The sequence below is a fragment of the Miscanthus floridulus genome, chromosome 7, assembly GCF_019320115.1.
Source record: "Miscanthus floridulus cultivar M001 chromosome 7, ASM1932011v1, whole genome shotgun sequence".
Lineage (NCBI taxonomy): Eukaryota > Viridiplantae > Streptophyta > Magnoliopsida > Poales > Poaceae > Miscanthus > Miscanthus floridulus.
The window spans coordinates 15,698,938-15,712,806 of NC_089586.1; the positions used below are offsets into that span (position 1 = coordinate 15,698,938).

The following is a 13,869-nucleotide window of genomic DNA, read 5'->3' on the forward strand; positions in this document are numbered from 1 at the left end:
CATCAATGACCTTTTTTGAGATCGTGTTGAAGAACGAGCAAAGCTTTATGATTGGGGCACGGACCTTTGGGGAGGATACCACGCAGGGCAACAGGGAGCAGCTGAGTCATAATGACATAACAGTCATGGGCCTTCATAGGGCCATAGTTGAACTTGAGTTCTCTCATGTTCACTAGCCTCTTCGGGTTTGCACAGTAGCCCGTCGGGACTTTGAGTTCATTGAAGAAAGAAATAAGCGCACATTTTTCTTCCTTCTTCAATGTCCATGACGCAACCAAAAGTTCGAACTGGCCATTCTCTAGCTCCACGGGATGCAGCTCCTTCCTGATTCCCAAGTGTTGCATGTCCAGGCATGTGGCTAGTGAATCCTTTGATGTCCCCCCGGTGTCCATCAAGGTGTTAAGAGTGTTAGCGCACACATTTTTAGTGATGTGCATGGGATCAAGACAGTGGCGTACACTCAAAAATGGCCAGTAAGGTAGTTTCCAGAAAATCGATTTTTTCTTCCAAATGCTCCCATCAGGCGTTGCTACTGCATTGTCCCCCTTCCCAAGGACAACCTCTAGTTTGTTGAGTTCTCGAAGTATCGCAGGCCCGTCTCAATATTTTGGAGCTAAGCGTTTCTCAATAGAACCATTGAAATCTTTTCTGTTCCTGCGGTAAGGGTGATCTTTAGGTAGGAACCTATGGTGTCCCATATAAACTATCTTTGAGTTATTTGGCAGATTTACCGCATCGGTGTCGTCCAAGCACTCGGCACATCTAGTATAGCCTTTTATCTTCTCTCTGGACAACGAACCTCGACCTGTTAGGTCAGTGATTATAGCGATAAGTGCTCCCTTGATCGTGACATGTTCCTTTTTGTACTCGTCCCAAACATCCGGCACACCCTTTTCAAACATCTCCACTAGTTCATCGATCACTGGTTCTAGAAACACATCGATTTCATTCCTAGGCTGTCTTGGCCCTTGGATCAGTAGTAGCATCTGGATGTCCGACCGCTTCATATAGACCCAAGGTGGAAGATTGTATATACAGAGCGTCACTGGCCAGGTGCTATGATTGCTTCTAACCTGGTCGAAAGGATTCATCCCATCTGTGTTCAAAGCAAACCAAAGGTGCCTTACCTCTCCACCGATGTCATTATAGAACATAGTATTGACAGTCCTCCAGTCATGCCCATCGGCAGGGTGCCTCATTATTGTATCTTTCTTACGCTCTTCACCATGCCAGCACAACAGCTTCGCTGACTTTGCATATGCAAACAGCCTATGCACCCGGAGAGCTATAGGAAAATACCAAACGACCTTTACGGGACCTCCTCTGGTCTTGGTGCCCTCATCTGACGGCCCTTCCTTGTACCGTGGAGCTTCACACTTGGGGCACTTGTCCAAGTCTTTGTATTTTTCTTTATGGTACAATATGCAATCATTGGAACACGCATAGATTTTTTCAACCTTGAGGCCGATGGGGCAGATCATTTGCTTGGCTAAGTATGTCTTTTCTAGCAACTCATTTTTTGGAGCATTTTCCTTATTATACCTAACAACTGATCGAAACCTTTATCGCTCAATCCGTTTGTCGATTTGAACTCTAACAGCATGATGTCGGCTTCTAGTTTGCTCATTAGACAATTCCTATACAATGGTGTTTTGCCATCTTGTCTCATTTTCTTTAGCTTTCTCAGCTGTCTTTCACTAAGATATCCGGTCTCTACATTACGTAGCAGCTGAGAAATGCCATCGTTATCCTCGGTGTCGTCAGCTAGCGTGTTCCTAAACACATTATTAACTGTGGACATAGGTTCCGTGTTGACATCGGGTTCCTCGTCAGCATCGTGGATGGCTACGTCAGGCATGTCCACATCATCATCGTTTTCCTGTAGAAAATTCACACCAACCTCGCCATGCATAGTCCATATCGTATAGTTTGGCATGAACCCCCTGGTAATCAAGTGCGATCGTATCGACTCAATTTGACAAAAGTTCCTATAATTCTTGCAATCTTTGAATGGGCAGAAGATAGGGTTCCCATTCCCAGCATGGGCTTTGGCATCGGTGATAAACTGGCTGACGCCATGCATGTACCGCTTGTCCGTTCGGGACAGATGCATCCACTCTCGATCCATCTCTGCACAAAAAAAATATTAAGATAGTAATTACAAAGAATTAATAAGAAATCGAGCTTCATGAACAACTATTGTAGCTCGAAAGTACTATTTTTAGAAAACATTATTGTATACTAATTATTGGAAAATTGAAAGTGGTAGCCCCGGCCCTGTAAATTGAAAATCATAGTAAAAAACAATTACTGCACAATATTGAAGAACAACTATTCTACTCTACTTCTAAGAACTAATTATAGCATCACATACTAACAATGATGATCTTGACCACCAAGGAATAATTAGCTAGGAATTTAAATGTGTTCATAGACACCAACCTTTTGGATAATGGATTTACCATAATTTGAGCCTGGCACAAATGTCTAATTGAAAAAGTGCTCTCTAGAATAGAGAAAGAACTAGAATGAGAATCAAGCAATGTAGCCATCAAAATGAAGCTAATTAAGCAACAAAATCAAATGAGTCGATGTTTGTTACTAACCTTAAAGCAAAAAGATCAAGCCATTCTTCAAAATCCAAGCACTAGCTTCATGGTGAAGAGCAGCCGCAACAATAGAGGGAAGGGTCCAAACGCGTGCCTCTGTTCTCGGGATGGAAGAGAGGAGGAAGGAGAGGATGGCTGCAGCCTTTTGTGTTGTAGGCTTATCACCGTCGGTTCTTGGCTAGAACCGACAGTGATAGAGCCCAATCACTGTCGGCTCTTGGCTTAAACCGGCAGTGATGAGTGCCCGCCAAAACACTGTTGGTTCACGCCACAAACCGACGGTGATGTGGTCCTTCACTGTCGGTTTTAGCCCATCCCCAATCATTTTTTTCATTTTTAAGCTCATAACCGGTAGTGAAGGTGTCGGTGTTTTGGACCGGCAGGCCCTCAACCAACTAGTGAAAGTGTACCGCATGCCCCTAATCCCGGATGGTGATGCAAAGAGACACAAGGTTTATACTGGTTTAGGCAATAGGTGCCCTACGTCCAGTCTGAGAGAGCGATCTTGTATTCCTTGCACCGAGGTACTTGTAGTAGGGGTTTACAAGCAGGGCGAGAGAGGGAGCTAGTCCCAGGTCTCTGCGTGGAGTGGCGTGGGCTGCTTGAGATGTTGATCTCTCGCAGTGCGGAGGAGTGCGCGTATTACAGAGTGTTGCGCGTTGCTCGTGCGTGTGTGTGTGTGTGATGTCTCCGTCTGTGCGTGCGTCCGTGTTCGTGGCTGTGTTCGTCTCTGTTCGTCCCTAGAAACGGCTCCGGTCACTCCCTTTTATAGTTGAAGGGGGGATAGGGGCAATACATGTGTTCGCTACGCGGCGGTTCGTGAGCGGAGGCGGTATGCCCAGCCCTGTGGCTTGTCACTGTGGCGGCATAGTCGACGGAGCGGTCTTGTCCTATGTACTGGAGCGACGCGCCGGTCACGCCCGATCCTGTGCGATGTGGGAGCTCCAGTGATAGCTTGACGCAGGGAATGGCACATGCTGTGGACGACGTGCCGGTCGCTGTATGTCGACAGCGTAGAGATCCGAGGCTCAGTCGGTGCAGAGGCCGAACCATCGTGGGGGCTCAGCGGGCGCGAATCCCGAGGCTGTCGAGACCCCGAAGCGGATGGCCGAGGCTCGGAGGGAGCAGTTGGTCCTGTACACTGATTCCGAGGCTACAGGGACCCGGACTTGACTCTCCACGCCGCGCTGTCCTCGGAACAGGCGGGGTTAGGTAGCACAATGCCGCATGGATGTCTGTTGTGGGCACAGTGCCGAGCACAGCGGCCGGTAACCCCTACCCCGTCTTGTCCGGGCGGCATGGTGTCGATGTGATTCCCATCTCGTCGGCCACTCCGCTGTATCGAGCTGTCGTTCGACTGATGTCGCGGGAGTGGTTGGTCGCGTTAATTGGACGTGACGTTCCGGTCGAGGCGGAGGTGATGGGGTGGCTACCGAGCCGGTCTCGAGCGAGGCGGAGAATCGGTACCTCATTCGAGGCCTTACGTGCGGGGTCTCGAGCGAGGCGGAGAACCGGCACCTCATCCGAGGCCTTACGGGCGGGGCCTCGAGCGAGGCGGAGAATCGGTACCTCGTTTGAGGCCTTACGGGCGGGGCCTCGAGCGAGGCGGAGAATCTGTTCGAGGTGGGCCGGGCGGTCCAGCCGAGCCTCGGACAAGGTGGGGGTTAGCCAGTAGTTGTCTCTTTGCTTCGATTTTTACAGGGTCTAAGCGATTTTTTCGGTTCTTGCTTAGGGGACCCCTTTTTATGGTACCCGACAGAAGGTACATCACTGCCGGTTCTCACAAATCCGGCAGTGATGTGCAAATCTGGCGTAGTGTCTACCTTTTTACTCCAATAACACCATCTCTCCTCTAGAAACCACCTGTAGAAACTATGCATTGGGAGTTCCCTAAGCAAACTATACAGGGACGTCTAGCCATTATTGACTTAACACTAAGGTGGTGACTTGGCTTTGCTATCCGAATAACTAGTGCAAACTCTTTTTCGAACAGATGCTTGCAACATTGTACAGAAGTCTGGATGTTTCTCAAAATGTGATCATTCCAAATAGGCCCAGATGGACTAGCACATAATAACTAGAGTAAAATGCATGGTTGATTTATCAACTTGTCTGTCTATGTCGACTAGCTCCATTAACTTTTAATTTTTATTGCATGGTGTAGGGTCCATACCAGTTGGTTTGCGATTATATCCCATGCGCCATATGTACACCATCGCTGCTGAGGTAGATCTACAGCACACGTTGAGGGGTGCGCGCGCGGTTGGCTTTTTCGCCCCAACCTCCCTAGACTTCTCCCTCAATTTCATCCTCAACTAACTCCCCCTCCTCCCATACCGATGGTGGAGAGGGGCGTTCGTCCACCCGTCCCATTCCTATCCCTATCATGCTAGTTGTTCGAGATATCAAGAGTCACTAGACCCAATCAGTCACTTTTTTCTCGATCGTGCCTCGTGGATTTCATCAAGGAGACCAATCAGTCACTTGATAGCTGACTTATAGTAGTATGCAGGTTTTGGTATGTACTAAGACATCCAGTAATCATATTGATAAGGTGATCCGACGGGAAAAGAGTAACGTTGATAGGCGCAACTCCTCTCCACTCTGCACTCTGCTTCGAGATATCAACGATCGCGACAATCGATCAGACATGGTCTACGGATAGAAGCTAAATCGTCAACCGTCCGTGAAGCAGATAATATCATATCATATCATATACACTCTCTTCTTCCTAAGCTAGTAGTAGTTAGGTCCAAGTTGGTGAATAGAGTGTGGATTCCAATAAAGAGGAAGGTTAATAAGGCTCTTGATCATAGAGTTTTTAATGCAGTGTGACAGAACGCTTCTTGTCCTTTCATCTGTTGCCGTGCATATTCTTTAAGGATATCACCTGCATGGCTATAATATATATATATATATATATATATATATATATATATATATATATATATATATATATATGACAGAGATATTGGCTGCACCAGGTCTGAGCTTCTTCTAGTTAGGTTGCCTTCACCAAAAGATGGCTGCCTGCAAGGCTCCAAATATTTGGCAAGAAGCAGACATGAGAGCCACATCGATCAGTAGCAGCATCTAGGAGTAGGTGTTTACTGCTTTTCTTGACTTTATCTGTCTATTTTATTTAGTTAAAGGAACACGCTACTACACGCGCTACATGAGACCTATACGTAATAATAATATATATACGGTGCTTAAACTTTCTAGCTGACAGATTATATATACGGTGCTTAGTGTCGAGCTGGTACATATAGTCTGTCAATTATAAAGTTTCAGTATATATACGCCCTACATGAGCCATTTGGAGGCAGTCTTTACATTCCCTGCTATTTTAATCCCCACATGGTATGTACCAGCTCGACACTAAGCGCCTCTAGATGGCTTTGATTCCTTGCTATAGTTGGGGATGAAAACGGATCGGATATAAATTGATATCACTATATCGTATTTGTTTTTAGGGAAAATTATGTTCTTGCCCTTCTTCAATAGTCCAATTATGATTTTATCTTTGTTTTTTTAACTTTGTGATTTTGCCCTCGTTATTTTGAAACGAATCCTCCGTTTGCCCCCTGTTTCGGATGTCCGTTAGATAAGGATGGAATAAATGGTTTAAAAAATACAAAATCTGTAAACACAAAAGGAAAAAGACCAAACTGCCCCTTATCAGCCTGTCCCCCCATCCGACCAGAAGGAAAACGTAGGCGCGGGCTTTCTCGTGGGCGACGGCTACATCGGGGGTGCATCCGAGACGGGGTCCGGCGGCGGCGGCAGCGTCAAGGGCGCTTCTAAGGCGGGGTACAGCGGCGGCGGCTACTGCATCGGCAGCGCAGGCGGCGACGAACATGCGGGGCGGAGGCGGCTGCCGTGCGCCCCATCGCGCGGAGGACACGGGCAACCTCTCTTTTTGGCGCCCAAGACCGGCGGCTGCGCTGCCCCTCACGCAGAGGACGCAGGGTGGCCTCGCCCAACGGTGGTACGGCCTGCTCGCACTCCGCCTTGCGCGGTGGAGGTGGGGCGGCCTCGGCTGGCGGCACACCAGCTCACTCGCCTGTGCCTGCCGCGCCGCCCTTGCCTGGTGCCTGCTGGAGGAGCGACGGTGGGACAGGAGCAGCAGCCTACTGGAGCCACCGCAGCAGGGCAGGCGCCGGTTCCTCGCTGGAGCTGCCGGTGACGGAGGGGCAGCCCTGGGCCTCCAGCTGGAGCTGCAGTCGGAGGGGTGACCTCTGTAGTTTAGGCTCACCCGTTCGTATGAATGCTAGCTACTGCCTACTAGTAGTAGATAATATCTGTAAAGATTAGTTTGATGAATGTGACGATATCTGTTGTCTGCTGGCTGTGTGGAAATGTGGATTTCATCACTACATTATCGTTCAATTTGTTAGAAGCATTCACACCCCGATTGGCTCCTGATGTAGACCGCATGGTTCATTTTATTTGAGGATGAATTAATTTAAAATCATTGCAAATTGTGCCAGATATATTTGATAAAATATAACCATTTTTTGTTAAAATACAATATAAATATCTTATTCCAAATCAAGGGTAAAATCACAAACAACCATAAAAACTTGGGGCAAAATCACATGGACATAATTGTCATTTGTATAAAAGTTAACACCGTTAGGTGAGGATGACGGAATAGGGGCAAAGTGGTGCTTCGTTTTGAAAACATAAGGGCAAAATCACAAAGTTAAAAAAATAGGGGTAAAATCATAATTTCGATATAAAACAAGGGTATAAATACAAGAGCCCCTTATTTTTATATTTCTATTCGAATTCGGATTCGGACATGGATAGCTACCGGATACATATATGAATATGGACTGTCCCGGTTACAGATACAAATAATGAGTATCCAATATGGTATGAATCGGATTCAGAGATTCAGATATCGAGTGAAAGCAACATATATATACTACACTTTATATTATTTACAAAGGCAGTGGAACTACACTTTATATTTTTATACACTTTTATTATTTAAAAACCATTTACTAAGCCTAAACCAAGTTAAATCAAGAACTCAGTCATACATGCACCAATGAAGTTGAAATTGTTACCACAGAACAAGCACGACATTGATAGCATAGCAATTGGAGCAAATATAACTGCAGACATGAATTTCACACTAAAAAAGCATAGCCAAGCATCTACAACAAAAACTTTCTACTGAAACCTATCATATTATATGTTAACTCTACTTATGTGGAGCTCAACAAAACTGGATTTGCCACTTTTGGAGTTTTCTACGAATTACCACGCATTTATCAAGTTTCAGCCGATTCAAAGAATAATGAAAAACGGAAAACAACTGACATAGACTTTGCAACTGCAACCCTAATTTCTATGGAATTAACCTGCAGCACATGAACACTATACAGCACTATTCATCTAAGTCTAGATCTTTGTATTGGGAACCCTGGAGAACTTCCCTAATCATTTTTCCTCCTTCCCTCTCTTCTTCCTCACAAACAGAGCACCGGCGGCCTGTGTATGCGCTGGCTGGCCTATGCTGTTCGGATGATATTCGACCGGATATATCCGATTTTTTCCCGTACCGATACTGATGATATTACATCCGTATTTGGTATCCGCATAAGGTATCCATTTTATTATCCGTATCCGAAAAAATATCTAGATATCCGAGTAACTATCCAAATAAGTGTTCATATCATTGGGTTGAACGGACAGTCGGACAAATATTCGTACCATTTTCATCCCTTGCTACAGTTAACAAAGAAACCTGAGCGGGTGAAGTTAAAAATAGAAGCTTCACCAGCTTCTACTTCATTCTAAGAAAAGAGAGAAAAAATAACTCCTTGCTATAGTAATTAGAGGAGCTAGAGCCCAAACCGGCTAGAGCTTTGGAGGCATAAGGGCTAGTATGACAAGGCTCCGACTCCTTTAAAAGGCCTTCAACTCTGGCTCTTTTTGTGGAGCAACTTCTCTAATAAAGAAAGTTATTTTAGAAAATATTGGCAAAAACAACTATGGTGACAATTTTGTTATAATTCGTGCTATGTTTGTAAACCGGAGCCTGAAGAAGCTACGTTTTTGCGACTCTGCCCACCCAATAGAAAAACGGCAGTGGCTCCTCCTGGCTTAAGGGATGTTTGGTTCGAGCTACTAAACTTTAGTAGCTACTAAACAGTTTAGTCACTTTTAGTAACTCCAGAGTTACTAGAGATGACTAAAGCCCTTTTAGAATTTTAGTAGCTTTTAGTCATAGCGTTTGGTTAAAAAGTTACTAAAGTGACTAAAAGTTATTAAATTTAGTAGCTACTAAACGAACCAAACAGACCCTTATTCGCCAGAGCTGTTTTTTGAATGGCCGTCTGACAGCACTTTGATCAGAGCCGGAGCCACGGGAGAAAAACGAGAGTTTTCACACGCAGTAAGGACTAGGAGGCTGTTCGGCAGGACTGAAAAATAAACCAAAATATTGTTCCAGCTGATTGTTAAGAGAAAAATACTGTTCTTGCTGAAACACTGTTCATGTGAACAGTGGTTTTGTGTGTGCGCCGGCCAGCCAGCCGAACGCACAATAGGGTTCAGATCTCAAAAGCATACAATAAGTGAGGAATCAGGAGACGAACCATGATGACAGCTAGTCACCTGCTCTTGGACTGCACTTGATGTTTCAGTGTCTGTATGGGGCAGTCTTCAACGGGCCCCTGGCCTATAAAATACATACACAAGAACGTGGCCTGTTGAAAAGAGCAAGACTCTGTCTGGCCAACTTCCAGTGATAGGCACATTACTAAAACAGAGAATGGAGCAGACTGGTGAGATGGGGGAGATTGGACGAGAAGCTCGCCATGAAGGTGGAAAAGACGAGGAATTTCGGGTTCAGGTACATAATCACATTTGTCCACGTTTGCAGGTCTAAATCCAGCCCCCTTTTTGTTACTGTCCAGTGCTAATCTTTTCTGCTGGCCTGTAACAGCCAAAATGGAGGAAGTTCTTGGCCCATGTTGGACCTGGAGCTCTTGTGGCCATTGGCTTCCTGGATCCTAGCAACTGTAAGCTCTCTCATCTTTTTTTTCTTAGATTGGCATACTGTTTCTTTTTAGATACTCTGTTGTTGGGAAGAAATAGAAAGTAATTATAGTGGTAATGCTTGGTTCTGAATATGGTTTGACAGTGGAAACTGAATTGCAAGCTGGGGCTGACTTCAAGTACCAGGTAGGCTATGTAGTTCTTGGCTTCTTGTCATAGCGAACCACAACTACCAACTTTGTATTAGCCAATGCTTTATCAAGCTTTTATTGCCCTCCCAGAAATAGATATCAAAATTGCAAATTTCAGCTGCAAAATCAATGCATAAAAGAGATTTATGACGAGTTGTAAACTATACAAGGGAAAGGAAAAGAAACATAGAAGACTATGTTATTGCCTGAAAATTTATATCTTTTTTCAGATCCCAATATTAGTCCATAGTAGAATTTCAATTTTGAAAGCTGGTAGATTATTCATGAAATACCTCGTGGACATTTTCAGGATTTTTTTGTGTTGACTCAGTAGCTGAATTAGAACGATTATTCCTACTGAAAGTGCATGATCTGCATATAATATTTCAACTGTACTAAACATGTGTCTGCACCAACAAGGATCTGCCCTGCTTTTAGTTTTAGTGCTCTGCATTTCCAGACCTTAGTTGACCAGCATTGAGCAGAGCAGCAAACTGCGTCATTTCCTCAATTTCTTTTCTCAAGTCTTCAACACCTTCTGATCATCTCGCTTTGTACTGCAATTTTATGATGAACAGCTTCTCTGGGTGATTTTAGTTGGAATGGTCTTTGCACTTTTGATCCAAACACTAGCTGCCAACCTTGGAGTGAAGACAGGTTTCATTTCACATCCATGTTGATCTCTGTACATCAAATCCTGAAAAGGCAATTAGGCACATAACCTCACCAAACCCATGGATGTCATTGGTCAATTTTGGTATAGGGAAGCATCTTGCTGAACTCTGCAGGGAAGAGTACCCGCGTTTCGTCAACATTTGCTTGTGGATCATCGCGGAGCTGGCAGTGATATCTGATGACATCCCTGAAGGTTGGTAAATTAGACAATTAGTTTTCCTCCTTCTTGTGTGTGCTCTGATGACATCCCTGAAGGTTGATCGATTGTTCCAATACTGCAGTGCTGGGCACAGCCTTTGCATTCAACATACTGCTCAAGATCCCAGTGTGGGCTGGAGTCATCCTCACGGTGTTCAGCACCCTCTTGCTTCTTGGAGTGCAGAGATTCGGGGTATGGTATTACATATAACATTCATTCACACTGAGGAAGTGAGGATACAATACCTTGAAGACGGTTTGGCCTACCCACTAACTAAGGCATACATATGTGCACCTCACCACACAGGCCCGCAAACTGGAGTTCATCATAGCGGCTTTCATGTTCACCATGGCGGCCTGCTTCTTCGGGGAGCTGAGCTACCTGAGGCCGTCCGCGGGAGAGGTTGTCAAGGGCATGTTCGTCCCCAGGATCCAAGGGAAAGGTGCCGCGGCCAACGCGATCGCACTCTTCGGCGCCATCATCACGCCGTAAGCAATCAATTCATCTGCTACCTGCCATGACCATGATGCTGTCATCAATAAGACTCTTCTGGATTTGATTGATGATCCATGACTTAGAAATCCAAAGTTGGAAGTTTGAAACGTGATTGGTCCGTACAGGTACAACTTGTTCCTGCACTCGGCTCTTGTGCTCTCGAGGAAGACCCCACGATCAGTGAAAAGCATCAGGGTAGGTCGTTGCACTGAATACAAGATTAGTGTCAGGATCCTGCTGCAGCTATATTAGTACACACTGTGTATCCTTCCTTCCTGATGAATAATGGCTAATGGCTTGGCTTCGTTCTGGCACTGGAATGGACAGGCTGCCTGCAGGTACTTCCTCATCGAGTGCAGCCTCGCGTTCGTGGTGGCGTTCCTCATCAATGTCGCGGTGGTCGTCGTCGCCGGATCCATCTGCAACGCAGGCAACCTCTCCCCGGACGATGCCAACACGTGCAGTGACCTCACCCTGCAGTCCACCCCTCTGTTGCTCAGGGTACACTAGTACACTCATGCATGCTGTACTGTATGTTCTGAACTGGATATAGATGAACTGATCACGCTCTTTGCTTCACTTTCAGAATGTTTTGGGGAGATCAAGCTCCGTCGTGTACGCTGTTGCGCTGCTGGCTTCTGGGCAGAGCACCACCATTAGCTGCACATTTGCTGGGCAGGTTATCATGCAGGTATTGCCAGTAGAACACTACTGTACACTGATCGATCCAGGTGTCGTCATCATGCATGTCCATCCACCCAGACCAAGTGTTTAGTAGTTAATTAAGGCCCTGCCATTGCCATGGCAATCATTCTGTCTATACTTGTGTATTTGCAGGGGTTCCTGGACATGAGGATGAAGAACTGGGTGCGGAACCTGATCACGCGAGTCATCGCCATCGCTCCCAGCCTCATCGTCTCCGTCGTCAGCGGGCCGTCAGGCGCCGGCAAGCTCATCATCTTCTCATCGGTGAGCAATTCAATCAGTTGGGTTGGATCATCCATCCCTCGAGGTTCAGGAGCTAGCAGTTATCTGTTTCTGTTCTGTTGTAATGACAGGTACGGTGTTTGAATACTGCAGATGGTGCTGTCGTTTGAGCTGCCATTCGCGCTCATCCCGCTCCTCAAGTTCTGCAACAGCAGCAAGAAAGTCGGGCCCCTCAAGGAATCCATCTACGTACGTAATCCGTCTTCCAATTCATTAATTTCTGACAAGGAATACATGTATGTGATGATCCAGTCTCAAGTATCATCTATGCATGCACGCAGACGGTGGTGATCGCGTGGATGCTGAGCTTCGCGCTCATAGTGGTGAACACCTACTTCCTGGTGTGGACGTACGTGGACTGGGTGGTGCACAACCACCTCCCCAAGTACGCGAACGCGCTCGTCTCCATCGTCGTCCTCGCGCTCATGGCCGCCTACCTCGTCTTCGTCGTCTACCTCACGTTCAGGAGGGACGCGGTGGCCACGTACGTGCCGGTGTCGGAGCGCGCGCAGGCGCAGGTAGAGGCCGGCGGCGGGACGCAGGGGGTGGCTGCATCGGCCGCCGCCGACGCCGACCAGCCGGCGCCGTTCAGGAAGGACCTGGCCGATGCCTCCATGTAGATCGGTAGATGTGTAGATGCAGATGCTTCGTTCGGGCAGTGACGATGTCGATCGATCACTGTTCATGCTGATCCTCTTCTGCATACTCGCTCACTGTACTCTGGGCTGGGGCTGATATGTGATTTGTCGATTGCCGTGTCGAGAGGTGTCCTGCAGGTTCATTCATTTGTCCCTAGCTTATCATCGGATCTTGCAATTGGCCGTGTACACGTAGGAGTGTCACCCGTGTGCATTGTGCAAGCGACTAGGTTGCGTTTGCGTTTGGTTGTCCATGTGTTCTCGTTTGGTTCGTGGGGTAGATAGGGTGAGGATGAACCGGTCGTTGCCCATCGTTTGCCCACCGTCTCATTAGTGGGGCTCTCAAGTGTCAGCCACTCAACCTCCAAGCGCGCGTTAGTAGCCGCCATGGACGATGGGGGAACTCCGCACGTTAGGCCACCCCCCACCCTGCACCTCCATGGACGGCAAGCCACCTCCTCCCACTAGGCCACCTCGACACACCGGTCGCTCTCGCCCAGCTGGCCACGCCGTCTCCGAGCACCACCACTGTATATGCTCACCCCGCTCAACCCTATCCACAAGAGCTCCGCATCAGGGTCCACGCCATCCCTGACCGCCCCCACCCTAGCGTGCCTCTGCCCAGAGGAGCTACATGCCGCGGTCCACGTGAGAATTTCCACCGGAGGCCACACAAGAGCTCATGGCAAAGCTCCGTGCCGTGCCCTATAGGCCCCAACTCAAGAAAAAGAGGAGCGCAGACGGACCCTTGACGTCGTGAAGGTAGGATGTGTGCATACTTCTAAATTTTAGGGAACGGGTTACCTCGGATCTAGAGAAAATATTCCTATCTAGATATGACTACGTCCCTCTCCCCCCTCAACCAAATTCCTGTGAAACTAGGATCACCCCCAGTCGTCTTTCCTCATCTCAACCGAACACCACCTAAGGTCCATTCTATAAAAACTAGCTTCGCTCCACCACAGGCTCAGAGCCCACGCCTGCTGTCAGTGGAAAATGTTAGTAACACATTTTTATATTTTCTTATCATGTAACTTTTTAAAATCGCAAAAATAATA

At 47.0% G+C, this 13,869-nt stretch overlaps 1 protein-coding gene across 2 annotated transcripts; it reads left to right on the forward strand.

Annotated features, from left to right (window-relative positions):
* The first annotated feature begins 9,362 nt into the window (after positions 1–9,362).
* On the forward strand, positions 9,363–12,933 carry LOC136466595 (metal transporter NRAT1). Of its 2 annotated transcripts, XM_066465046.1 has the most exons (13): positions 9,369–9,480; positions 9,574–9,649; positions 9,772–9,812; positions 10,396–10,474; positions 10,581–10,685; positions 10,774–10,883; positions 10,998–11,179; positions 11,312–11,381; positions 11,514–11,687; positions 11,773–11,877; positions 12,024–12,155; positions 12,267–12,362; positions 12,455–12,933. In XM_066465046.1, exons 1-13 carry the CDS (start codon positions 9,400–9,402, stop codon positions 12,791–12,793), a joined length of 1,590 nt encoding a protein of 529 aa, XP_066321143.1. In that variant the 5' UTR covers positions 9,369–9,399; the 3' UTR covers positions 12,794–12,933. The 2 variants fall into 2 exon arrangements, with proteins under 2 accessions (XP_066321144.1, XP_066321143.1); XM_066465047.1 differs by lacking the exon at positions 9,772–9,812 and having other exon boundaries at positions 9,363–9,480.
* The last annotated feature ends 936 nt before the right edge of the window (positions 12,934–13,869 follow it).